This window comes from Acanthopagrus latus, chromosome 13 (genome assembly GCF_904848185.1).
Source record: "Acanthopagrus latus isolate v.2019 chromosome 13, fAcaLat1.1, whole genome shotgun sequence".
In the NCBI taxonomy this organism is placed as follows: Eukaryota; Metazoa; Chordata; class Actinopteri; order Spariformes; family Sparidae; genus Acanthopagrus; species Acanthopagrus latus.
In genome coordinates, this window is record NC_051051.1 from 853,727 (window position 1) to 867,307 (window position 13,581).

A 13,581-nucleotide genomic window follows, 5' to 3' on the forward strand; every position below is an offset into this window, starting at 1 on the left:
CAGAGAATTCCACCAGCCTTTTATCAGGATGCCTGCAGTGGGAGTTCTGGCATGTATCATGTTGTCTCAGACACGAGGTAAAAAATCTCAGCACAGCCACTTTATGTTCACTGGCATCTTGGAATAATATTTCCCTGGCGTCTGTTTGTGCAATTATGAAAGACATCCACTTTCCAGTTGGCTGTATGAAGTAAGACACATTTGTATTTATTTATTAAAAGTCTATTTATGTCATGCCTGTAACTTTATGTGTGATTTATCTTATCATCTAGTCCAGGGATACATATTTTGTGCAGCACATTTTCAGCATTCAGTTTTGCAGTCATGCCAAAGTAATTATAGTTGTAGTTCGTCACAGATATGTCTGGCCAGCAGCAACACTTAAAGGTGTTACTGATACATTCAGCCACTGAATGTGGTGATCCATCTCCCCCTACCATCGCGTTCATGTCACCACCCCGCTGTTCCAGTTTGGTGTAGCTAGCATTGCTACAGCTAGCTAGCCAACATCACTACCATCACTGATGTTAGCTAACTATTAAGAGTTAATTATCCAACTTTAATTTTTTTATATAACTAATATTATTGGCTCACAAACCTTGTTGGAATCTGAAACCGACCGTCAGAATTCTTACAAAGAGGTAAACAAACCTGACACTGTAAAATGATTCATTTTAATTTTATTCTGCACTTTTCTACAAGCTCTGCACATTTATTGTTTAGAATACATAAAAAGGTTATCAATATGAGCTTTAATTGTTGAGAACTTGGGAACTATGGGAGATAATGTATTAACCAGTGAGAGCATTTGCTGTGTTTGTCTGCTACGGTTTGTTCATGCATATTCATGTGTGCACGGAGGGCTGCGATGCAAACCCATGTTTGCCTGCGAGTGACACAGGAGATGGATGCAAACCTGCACTCACTCCCTCTGTTTATCTCTCACACTCTTTAGTTCCCACATCAAGCCTGGAGGCTGTTTGAGTCCTTCCTCTCAGACATAAAACGTCCATTCATCCATAAACATACGCGTTAGATGGTAAAGTGTAGAAGCTGATCCAGGCTGACGTAGAGGATCTGACAGAGCCTCGGCGTCCATTTGATACCAAGCTGTCCAGTTTCCTCAGTCATACTTCGTCTGACATCCATCTGTCCATCTCACTAAACCAGTGTAGGCAGGCTTCCACCACCGAGAGGTGTGATGCATGCTGGTGGACAGATGTAGGTGAAGGTGCACATGCACCCGTTTACCCAAAAGGAATTATCCTCAATTAAAACAAACTTAACAGTGTAATAGTTTCCAATAACTACAGCTTAATCTCATGTTGACTTTGGGCTAAGATTTATGATCTTCCCTCAAATATCATCAAGTCAATATATTAATGAGGACCTTCTGAGCCTGAGGCAGAGACTGACAGGAAACAGGATGGATGTTGCAGAGGACTCAAAGGTGTTGTAGCAACTGTGTCAGGAGTTCAACCATGAATACAACGTGTGTGTTCTCTGACTCTGTCTGCAGATAAACCTAATGATTCACTACATATGTAAAGAGACAGTTCACTTATTCAGTTTCATTTTTGAGCCATTTTCAGAATGACCATATGAAATCTGCAACATCTTAATACTTGAGCCACAGGCTGCAACAGCCAATTAAGCAAACACACACAAACTGACAAACAGCAGAGTCCATTGCTACATCAATAATTGATTAATGAACATCCCTGAAATGAGGAAAACAATCTTATCTCAAGATTAGTTTTTACATTTGTTCTAATGAGTGAAGTACAGTATCATATGATAACTGGCCAGCGACTGCATCGCCTGCTAATGTTTGTGAGTTCCTGAGGCGAGTTTGAAGTTGATGTCGTCTGATCCATTATCATGAGGTTGTGCCCTCATGCTTTACATCCCAGCAGTCTGAAGATCGGTCCGGTCCAACCCGTGAGTCCTGAGCACTTACATGTATGTAATAATGTTGTGAGGAGTGCTGAGTGTCGACGTGCTGCTGCTGCTGGAGTGATTCTCCTGCATCACGGTCTCTGGTTTACTCTCTCTGAAGTGCTGGTTGTCAGATTGTCCTCCCCCTCTCTGCTGGTGGATCTATTGTGATAAGAGTTTGCGAGTTTGCTTTGCCCATCTGTTTTTTTCTGTCATCACTTTCTGTTGGTTTAAATGGATCTGAAGATGTATTGTTTGTCTCATTTTAGGGACTCCCACTCTTACTAGAGATTGCTTTTCCAACTGGTTGTCGCAGCCCTGGAATATAAAGATGCTGTTGTTTCATGCTGTGAATTTGATGCCTGATAGAGATCCACGATTGCATTTCCACTGAACTTATTGTGCAACAATTCAACATTTCCTTTCGCGTGACTTCACCCGACACACACATCTATCAGGTGTGTATCTGACAAAACTTGATGCACCGCTGGATTCCAGCTGAGCAGTGATATTTTCCAGCAGCTCTGTATTCACACATCCACAACAAGGAGATGATGTCTTCTGATACAGACAGAATTGTTGGAAACTTTGTGTGCTCATGTAGAATTTCCTCTGCTTCTTTCAGTCAAACCGACAGTGATCCACACAGACATGTTTGTCAACAGCATTGGCCCGGTCAACGCCATCAACATGGTGAGTAGTGCTGGAGAATGTGTCAGTATGTCATTATTGTTGTTGATAATCAGCCTGAAACTGCATGTTTAACTAAATGAGAATATTTATACCCAGCCTGCCTCCATCCTCAGAGAGGTGAGCGTGTAATGATCCAGAGAGTACGTCTCCTCTCTGGGGCTGGCAGCGATTCAGTGATCCTGCTCGAGCACCCTTCAGCAGGGCAGATACTTGCTGTCATGAAGGATCGGTTGGTCCACCTAATCGCTATGCTGCCCCACTGCCCATGTAGTGTGGCAGCACAATGCATGTGTCAATCAGCTGCTTAACGACCGCACTGGCCTTTGCACCGCGGTGGATAAATATACTCCATCTAATGCACCTGATTGGATGAAACACCTCTTTTGAATCAGAAATTCTGATGAGCCAGTTGTGTTGCTGGAATCACAGGCCGGATCTCACAGCAGCATATTTGCAAATGGCTGCGTGCACGTTGGCAAATCCCAAGATGTTCTCGCTCTGCTGTTGCCAAGAATTACGTCAGCCACAGTCTGATGTGTCACCTGTTCAACTCTGTCGTTTGTTCAAGTAAATATACCAGTTTATGATTTTTCTCAGCTCTGGTTCATAGACAAGGTTTTTTCTTAACTTTTTGATCATTTCTGTCTGTTGTTGAGAGCGACACCTTCAGATCGAGTTCTGGTTGGACTAGATAAATGTTTGTTCACCAACTGGAAACATTTCTTCTATTAAATGTGCAAATTAAACCTTTTTTCCTTTAAACACTGCTCAAGTCATTTATATATTAGAGCAATGGATCAAGATTGCACTCAGCCGTGTATGAAGTCACGTCGTTTGGACTGTCGCAGTAAATCCGACCCGAGTCCTTCACAAAGAAATCCAAAGTCCAGCAGCAGATAACAACTTAAACAAGTCGTCCTCAGGTTCGCTTAGGAAACTGACATTTTACGATCCGCTCACATATGTCAAATAAAAAAGTGACTGATACATGTAAATTGCTGCACGAGTCCATTTTACCACTTCATTACTTTAATATGTAACAAGTTTATTTTGCCTGTGTAGGATTTGTTATGCTACTCTTACAATGATGCACGTTAGTTTCAGCCAATATGAGTGGGAGAACTAGTTATTTGTACAGTATCAGCTTCCAAAATTCACATCAGCGTGTTTCTCTTAATTAAGGAACTATTTTAGAGATGAACGTGTTGGAAATGATAAAACATTTCAGCAATCCAGTTCAGGTAGAACGACCAGACTGCAACTCGTCTGTTGTTGCATAAAACTGAGAAATAGTAAAAGAATAAAACAAAAACAGTTGTAAAAGAGAAAGAAGGATTAGAAAAGCCTCCCGTCACATCAGCGTTGTTTCATGTGTCATTGTTTTCTGCTGCACGCTCCCGCTGAGAACCCAGAGCCGTCTGCTCTGCATGGTGGTGGCGTTCCATTTCACTTCATCTTAGCTAAAACACCCACTCTCCATAACTACAGTCACAGTCAAGTTAGAGAAGAAGCGCTGATGGGATCAGTTAGAAAATGTTGGTGCTCACATCAGGGAGTCCGCCTGTGTGTGTGTGTGTGTGTGTGTGTGTGTGTGTGTGTGTGTGTGTGTGTGTGTGTGTGTGTGTGTGTGTGTGACGGCGGCATTCTGCTGACAGGAGAGGTCGACTTTTTGCTTCACATCCATATGTAATGAAGCTGGCTGGGCTGGTAACATGACAAATGTGGTGAGGTTTGTAGATTTTCTGAAGAGCATCTAAGCATGAACACAAACATGAATCTTTAATGATGCTTTAGGAATGTTTGGAAGTTGTGACTCGTGCGAGGAGATGGAACACAAACAGGAAGGTTTGAAGAGGAAAGCAGTCGTGAATCGATGCTTTGTAGCACTAAGCTGTTTGCTGCATGCAGCTGTTTGTATTAAAAGAAGTGTGATTCTGTAAAAGATCCCGGAGTATATATAGGTTGATCCCCCTCAGCAGGGCCCAGATGAAGATCCCAAGGCACTCAGTTTTTCTCTCATCACTGGATTTGAACTGCCTGTCCTCTGTGGGAAAATGATGCTGAAAGCATGGGAGTGTTGCCTGGTGAAAATGTTATTTTTCAAATCTCGTTTAGGACTCTTTGGCATGGATTTAGGCTTTATTGTTGGGCTAAGCTTTGTCAGGAAGTTAATGCCTCTATGCCCTCTTGCACACAAATCCCCAGATTTTTTTATTCTCTCCTGCTGTACTTCACTCTGAACCTCAGGGCTCAACCATTCCAAATAACAAAATAAATAAAGACTGATAGCTCCCTCTCACATCTCACCTCTGCCTCAGCTCTTCAACTCTGCCGGTGCCTCCGTCGCCTAAGTTTTCATCCCTTATATTTATGTTGTAATGCGGCTCTTGCAGGGGCTGGAGTGGGAGGCAGAGTTTTGTCAGGCTCAGGACAAATTGCTGCCAAGGCAGCAGGTTATGAGGTGAGATAATACTTGAGCCAAACAAGGGAAATTATTAATTGCCCCGTTGAACATTTAATTTTCAGGTTGAGGGCGTCAAGATGGTCTTCTTCAACGCTCTTTAGTGGGGACAAAAGGCCTCCTTGGCCTGAATAGGCACCATCTTGTCTGAGGAATACGCCTGTAAATGTGTTCCAGTAATAAGTTTCCACTGGCGTCGAAAAGTTCCCCTCAGACAGAAGAAACAGAGGAGTGGTTTTCCAGCTCGCTCTCGGATTTGAACTCATCATATCGCTCAGTTAAAAGCTACATATTGGTGACAGCGCCTGCTGCAAACAATACTGTTGACAGGGTTTTCCTGACAAACAGAGACTTTTATCTTGCGTGTTACATAAAGCATGTTCAGCTTCTGAAGTTGGCAGAATGACTGTGGTGAGACGATGTTTTATGTGTCTTCAGGAATACACCATCGATATCTTCTTCGCTCAGACCTGGTACGACAGAAGGTTAAAGTTCAACAGCACGATGAAGGTTTTGCGCCTCAACAGCAACATGGTCGGGAAGATCTGGATCCCAGACACATTCTTCCGCAACTCGAAGAAGGCCGACGCCCACTGGATCACCACGCCCAATCGCATGCTTCGAATCTGGAACGATGGCCGAATACTCTACACCCTCAGGTAAAGACGTCAGGGATGCCTGAGATAGTGTCTAGACAAACCAAAGATGCATTTGAATACAGATTCACTGGGAACAAAATGATTTACATAAACAGTTTGAGCTCTCTGCTGAATAAAGCAGAGAACAACAAATTAAAGTGATAATCCATATTAACTGCCCTCATCTCGTTTAAGGTGAACGTATGTGCAGCGTGGTTATTATTATTATCACTTTGTTGACTCTGAGGTGCTTCCCACTCTTCTTGGAATCCACCTCAAGCAGCGTGTACTCCAAGCACCCAACAATTTACGGCCTCTCTGCATAAATGATTCATGGTACTGATCATCCTGAACAGGCCCTGGGCACTTTTAAATTTCAGCATTTTAAATTTGACATTAATTAGCGTGCAGGAACTCTGTGGTGCTGCATGAGACAGGAAGTGTTTAGTGACGAGGACACACAGGAAGACATCAACTGATGCTCTCAGCCGTCCTGCAGCCGGAGAGACAGTTTTATTTTACTCATGAATTTCTTTTAGTGAATTTGAGCTTCTGAAACACTGAAGATTCTTTGAAACTGAGAATGATATAGATATCATACTAATTATAAATATTGCTGTATTGTGTCATGGCCCATTATATTTATATAATGATATAGTATCGAGGAAGCTCTGATGTTTGACAGTAAGAGAGAATATTTTCCTTCCAGCGCGGCTCGTCACGGCTCAGTAGCAACACGCTGCATGTGAAACCAGTGAACTTACACAACATGTGTGAAACAGGAGGATCGATTAAGAGGAAATATTAATTACGCTTATTATCATGTTTTGCATGCCATCATAAATACAGCAGACGCTTATTCTGACACCACAATACATCATCAGTGATAATAAGAGAGAAAGTGAACTCTTCTGGACTCAATCAAGCCGTGATGGATGTTCCGCTGTGCAGAGCACTACCCCGTCCACTTCATTAATTTGTTAAGGAACTCTGAATTTAACCAGTAGTTAATTAGGATGACCGCAGTGATTGGGAGGACAGTGATACATGACAATAGCGACTGCATGGATGGGTAAAGTCATTTAAGGTCATTCTCTCATTAAGGGGAAGTTTAATGACTTTGCTTTCAAACTTCCTCGAGTGTGAACAGGAGAGACGGGTGTTGCTGTGAAAAACATCAATTTAGTTCAGTGAAATTTTAATTAATATTTCCTTGTGTTAATACAGATAAGGTTAGGGGTTTAATTCTGACTTCAACAACACACTCATAGACTGTAGGCTGTAACAGACTGGCATGCCATTTCATATCTATACTTACACATGTACATGTTACAGTATTTATTTATTTTTTCTGCAGGAACTGAGTCGTGGATCCAAATGTAGTTTTTTGTGTCTCTGCAGGTTGACCATCGATGCTGAATGCCAGCTTAAACTGAACAACTTCCCAATGGATGAGCACTCGTGTCCCCTGGAGTTTTCAAGCTGTAAGTTTGGCCATATGCTGATAACCAACTGTTTCACCCCGCCCTCTCTTCCTGTTTCATCTGAAACACACACACACACACAGTGGCCATGAGGCAGCACATATTAGCCTAACAAAGACATCATTTGAGGAATATTCATGCAACAGGCCAAATGGAGGAGGATTCAATCTGCTGTAATCTCCTGAAAAACAAACACCATCATCACAATGAGTGTTAGCTAAGTATGTTTCTGCAAAACCAAAGATACGTACGTTCCTTGATGCTGCAGCTTTCTCTGGTTACGTTTGGGCTCAAAATCCACTTGGTTTTGGTTTGGAAAACCTCATTATTTGGCTTAAAATACCTGTTTTAGTTGCCACCAACACTGCTGGAGACTGGCCGATCTCCTGTTGAACACACCCCGTTTTAATAACCAGAGACACGGCTGGATGTGTCCCAAGGTTTCCTTAAAAACACCCGGTTCTGCTGACAACTTGCGTCATATCGGCTGGTATGTACGCATGTGCAGGTTCTACAGGATATTGGGCTCTCTTGGCTAGCTAACATGCTATCTGAGTCTTTAAAGGGCTGCGTATGAGATGAAACAATATGTATTTATTCATCACAAAATGAGAGATGTGAACAAAACCATTCATTCATTCACAGTATGCACTGGCATTTCAGTAAAGAGATTTAATAATAGATGTCTCACTGGCAGCTCGACCAGAGGCACAGCACTGATTGATTTCCCTGGACTTTGTCAATACTGCTCGAAAAGTCATTTCAAAAAGTGACACGAGTCCAAATGAGTCATTGCCCCCCCCCGTGTGAGGAGCAGATGGGGGGTAAGTTATGCTAATGAGGCCGCTATGGATCTACAGAGAGATGCACCATGGGATAGTCTCTCGAGAGAACGCTTCCTAAATAGCTCCAGAGCAACAAGAAAGAGAAACCGGGGAGGGGGGTGCAGCGGGGCCTAAAAATGGAACAGAAGCATTCATTTAAATTTGATGAAAGCAATGGATGTTTTCAGAAGTTTGAGAACCGCTTGATGTACAGTACATGAGCTCAATCTCAGAGGCAGCAGGCGGAGTGGTGCATGCAGCAGTTCATCACGCGCTGTGTTTTCTCCACACGTGCCACAAAGCAACAGAGATCCGCAGATAACCTGCTTTGCGGTCGGATTCGACTGCAGCCAGACGGGATCAGATCCGGCTGCACTGAGGTGGAGGATGACGACGCAGCGCGTTATTTCAGTTTGTTCAAAACTCCATGTTTGTTTTAATATTTGAATTTCGACAACAACGGCACAGCTTGTTCCAAAGTTAATTCATGGCATTGAGCTCCAGGAGCACTGTTGTTCTCGCTTCCCAAAAGGACACTGAATCAATCATCTGTCCTGGAAGCACTGCCAGTGAAGGAGCAGACTGCCTGCCTCTCTGACTGTAATGTGGCAAACGGGCCGATCCCTCCATCCCTCACTCCTCTGAGGGTCTGGCATTACCGACCATCTGAGAGCACTTTAGTTATAAAGCCATTTAAGGTTTGCACTGAGGAAGCTTCACGTGCATTATTCAAGCCGCTCCCTCGTCGGCTGCACAGAGCTCATCCGACTGAAGACAGCACTCCACAGAAACCAAGAGAATCAGAATTTAGATATTAACACTCGTCTGTCACCAGAAATAAAGAACGACTGCGGTTGATTTTAGTTGAAAAGACGGTCAACTGGACTTTATTCTTCTGTTCTTTTCCATTTGGACACTACACATAAATTCAATACTAACAACCATGATTTGATTATGAAAATGCATCCACTCATCTAAGTGAATCAGTATCAGTTCTCCTGAGAATCCAACTGATAGCACCCATGGATCAATTTGTAACATTTGCTGTTCAGTCAGCTCAGTGCTTCAGAAGAAGAAGTTTTCTCTCCACAGATGGACTGGATGTCTTGTCAACATGTTGTGCAGGAGTCTGTTATATAATGGTTGTATCATGAAACAGTTTATGTGCAAGCTAGCTGACTTAGTGGGTATGGATCACTGAGAAATAAAACAGACTGTGTTCTGTGGTTTGCTTTTATATTGAACGGTGTATCAACACATGGCTTTATATAGCAGGGAGCTAATCGAAGGAGTCATGTCTGAAGGTATGTCTTTACAGGGATGAATGTTAGTCTTTGAAAAACATCCTCTCCTCTCCTCTCCTCTCCTCTCCTCTCCTCTCCTCTCCTCTCCTCTCCTCTCCTCTCCTCTCCTCTCCTCTCGTGTGTTAACAAAGCTCATTTTAACTCTCTCCTCTTCAGATGGCTACCCCAAGGAGGAGATTGTGTACAAGTGGAAGAGGAGCTCCGTTGAGGTTGGGGACATTCGCTCCTGGAGGCTCTACCAGTTCTCCTTTGTGGGTCTGAGGAACACCTCTGAGATCGTCAGGACTGTTTCTGGTAAGAACACAATCTATTCTCTTTGCTAGCAAACCTCTTCTCTCTTACGTGTTCAGAACAGGCTGACTGGATACACATGTTCTTTCTCCGTGACATCCTGTTCGTGTCATTGCACGGTAGCGTGTGTCAGAAGTGATGTCTGCAACATGTCACGCCTGCAACGGAATTCAGTGGGTGCAGCGCGACACGACATTCGTGTTGGCCGTGATGCATTTCAGCTGACGGAGGCAGCAGCGTGCAGGCAGCATCACTCTAATGTGACGATACGATGGAGCTGAATATTTGGAGAGGCGTTATTACTATTATCAAGCAGAGCCATGCAAGCCAGTGACTCTAATAATGCTCTAAAAGTAACCGTCTCTCTCGTCTCAACATGAACCGGTAGTGAAACACGAACATGACCCGTCATTTTTTTTATCCACTTTCAGTTCCCAGGGCCACGAGTGAAATTCTTCAGCATTACCTCCTGTTTATATCACTTCCCCTGTGGGATGGGAAGACAGATTTTCAATAGAACATTTTTTCCCTGGCAGAGTGGGATGACACATTCGGAGGAGCCGTGGATTGTACAAAGACGGCATCCCACTCATTCATGCACACAGAAAGTTTTATATGGCTCGTCCTGTCTTTCCCACACACATGACTGACAGGAGAGTCTTCGTAGCCTTCAGTCATGTTCTGGACCTTATGGTTCAAGTGATGATACTTTAGAGGGTAATTGTAACTGCAGGGTAACTGTATGCAGTGTTTTTCCAAATGAAGACTCTCTGAACCTCATATGGTTAAAACAAACACTAAAAACTGAACTAGCAGTTTTATTTGAGAGCATTATTATAATCTACTACATGTCTCTCTTCTGTTCTGCTCCAGTTTGTTTTCCATTGTTTGGATAGAATCATTGTTGAGAATATAATCCACGCTGAGGATTGTTACACATGCCCTTTACTTGTTTACCATCTGACACCTGAGCGGACTGTCCTTCATAGCATGCTGGAACGAGGGTGGATGACTTTAAAGAATGCGGCGGCTATAAAATAACACGCAGAGAGAAAACTGTGCATCACTCACACAGTGTTTTCTACGACGCGCTGGCTGGATTCCATTCAGAATGATGCAGGAATACGAATGTTGGCTTGAGGAAAAACAGCTGCTTTCCCCGGGCGGTGTTGATGTTTTGAGAGAAGGGTCACAGTGTGTTTGCTTACATATGCTTATGTTTGTTTATGTTTATATTCATGAGATGTCGGTAAGTAATGTATGGAATGTTCTGCGAGGAGGAAGTGTGTGTATTCTTTACGTCGGTCTGTGGTGTGAACCAGAGGATGCCTGCCGCAGAGAGGAACTCTGGCCAGAGGAAAGTTCATACTCATTAGATCAGCTGCATCATCCAGTGGAAACCACTGATTACATTTACGCCTCTGTTATATATGTACAAGTAACAGATCTCCTCATAAACACTTCTGTTTAATTGTTTGGAAAGAAATGCAGCCACTTCAGTGTTTATTTTGCCAAAACTTTAATGATTGAAATGATGATTCCACATTAACGCACATACAGACTGCTGTTGTAGCTTCAACTCCATCTTCAGTTTTATGAGATAATCAATTCATCCTACTCTCTCTGTTATGTGTGTATTGATCAGTGGGAATGTATGTTTTTTGGCTGCACTCCACTGGATTACAATGTATTGTTGCCTGGGACGCTCCAGCAAGTAAAGTTATTGTTTCAGACGTTTGGAAATAGGGTCATCAATCTTCCTATCATTTGCAGCCTAGCATGTCTTAGTTGTTTAGTATACTGCCTCCCTTTCACAATAAAAGCCCAGACTGTCGTGTAAGAAGCATACACTGTAGCTACAGTTAAATGTAAATAGAAAAATACAGTTTTTAATGTTTTACTGAATGTGTGGATGAGTTTCCTGTTGCTGACTTCAGATGTGGAGATGCTGCCAGCTGGTAGCAGTGGGACAAAATGAACAATGCTCTCCTAAGATGAACAGTTCAGTTGTGTTTGGAGGGTTTGCTGAGGGTGTAATAGCTGTTATCCCTGTTAGGTAACCCAGTACTTTATCATGGTGACAAACAACACTGACAAAGCACCATGAGTCATCAGAAACACAGAAAACCCTGTTTGAAAATGTCAGGTCATGATACAGTTGATCATGATGTAGTTACATGCATTAAAACATTATGTTGGCCTCTGTGATATAGTTCATCAGTTTGAATATTTACATTAAAATAAACACATCAGACACGCAGAATGAGATTTCTGCTCAGGTTTCACTGAACGATGCAGAAAACAGCTGAGTTGTTCTCTGAGGTTATTCACCGAATTCACCCTGATGTTCTGTAACTCACCAGAGGTCACCAGAGGTCACTCAGTCACCTGCTCGGTCACCTGCCGAGTGCTGCGAGATGATAAAAAAACATCATCTGAAAACTTGCATGTGAATTTTCTTTCTGTTTTAATCAAAACATTTTTCCAGTGACAACATGAAAAGGCGATCTGCGTGGGAGGACGAGCTGTAGTGGAGAATGTGCAGCGTCCTCTGACTCGCTCCCTCTCTCTGATCTGGTTTGTTATTTCCACAAACGGCCATCTGCTCGCTTGTCAGAGCGGAGAACCTCGACTGTGGCTGAGAGACCTCTTGCCTCATTCTGCAGTCAGTTTGGGTTTCTGACCTGCCTCAAGATTCATGAGCACAACATCTGTCTCAAAAAGCATTCAGTTAGGGTCGTATAATCACGCAGGCCTACTCGTGTGCTCGCGATTGTCGGTATGGTGCTGAAAGGTGTGCTGGAATTGTATTCCTCATTATGCTGCATCATTACTGGTTATGTTTATGCATTTTAAGATCATAAATCCACGTTTTGGATAGAAGAGTTCAGGTTCCAGGTTCCAGCCTAAATGCTAGACACTCACATTTAATTTTCCTGCCTTAAATTAAATTAGAAAATGTCATTAATTTGGCTTTTAAACCCTTTTTATTTGTATCTAATAATGTTAAAGTATTTTATTAGTGTTTATAATATCGACAGTAGTAGTAGTATGCTCGCTTCCTTTCCTCACTGAAGTCATGTTGTATGAATTGGTTGTTGTGTCTCTATACGTTGAGTGAGGCTGAAGCTTGAGAACAGCTGATGTGTCGTCGCTGCAGTTTCTGAAGGAACAGAGATATGTGGACTGTAGTACGGAGCAGAACTGTTCTTCTATCAGGCGACAAGTTAGCTATAAATTCTCTATGAAAAAAAAACAAACATTTGTGCAACATTGCAGTCAGTGTACTGAGAATCAGCAATATATTAAAGCAACTCCTTGATCAGTTCCCATCCTACACTCGCTGTTCTGGCGCTCCGCTGCATCACCATCAGTTGCACTGAGTTGAGACGGGGTCAGGTGAGGCAACAGAGGGATGTTTAATGGTAACCTGAGCAGACAGGCAGGCAGGTGAACGGGCCTGATCCAGACAATGATGACTGTAGCAAACAGTCAGAGGAAGAGATTCTCTCTCATCCTACGAGACAAGCCAACCTCTCCAAGGCTCAACTTGTCACAGTACGACTCTACAACCGCATTACCGCTGCTCACATTCTCTGAGTATCTTTTTTATAAAACACACGATGGTACAAAGTGATGCCTGATTAAAAACAATTGAGTGAAATTGTAATTAAAGGAGGGCGGGCGGTGATGTGCCATCTGCTGCCCTGGTGCAGTTGTGTTGTAGCTTTTTATACAACCGATGTCTGTTTTTATGCAGCTTCTCTTCCCTCCCTCAGCCAGTGTCCAAAGGCTTCGTCTCTTAACATGTCACTTCACATCAGGGCCGCCTGTGCTGCCTGGAAGCTTATACCTGCATTTACAAACAAAGACACACACATTTGCATGCACGCACACAATCTCAGCCAGAAAAAATGAATAGAAAAAACATCCACTGCTGCTTTTGAC

The 13,581-nt window shown here is 43.0% G+C and overlaps 1 protein-coding gene across 4 annotated transcripts in view; it reads left to right on the top strand.

The window, feature by feature from the left end:
- gabrg2 (gamma-aminobutyric acid type A receptor subunit gamma2) overlaps positions 1-13,581 on the top strand; it is a 53,394-nt gene that overhangs the window by 13,666 nt on the left and 26,147 nt on the right. For all 4 annotated transcript variants that reach the window (XM_037120023.1, XM_037120024.1, XM_037120025.1 and 1 more), the window contains exons 3-6: positions 2,564-2,631; positions 5,531-5,751; positions 7,132-7,214; positions 9,499-9,636. In XM_037120023.1, coding sequence (XP_036975918.1) covers positions 2,564-2,631; positions 5,531-5,751; positions 7,132-7,214; positions 9,499-9,636 — 510 coding nt within the window. The remainder of the gene's footprint in view (positions 1-2,563; positions 2,632-5,530; positions 5,752-7,131; positions 7,215-9,498; positions 9,637-13,581) is intronic.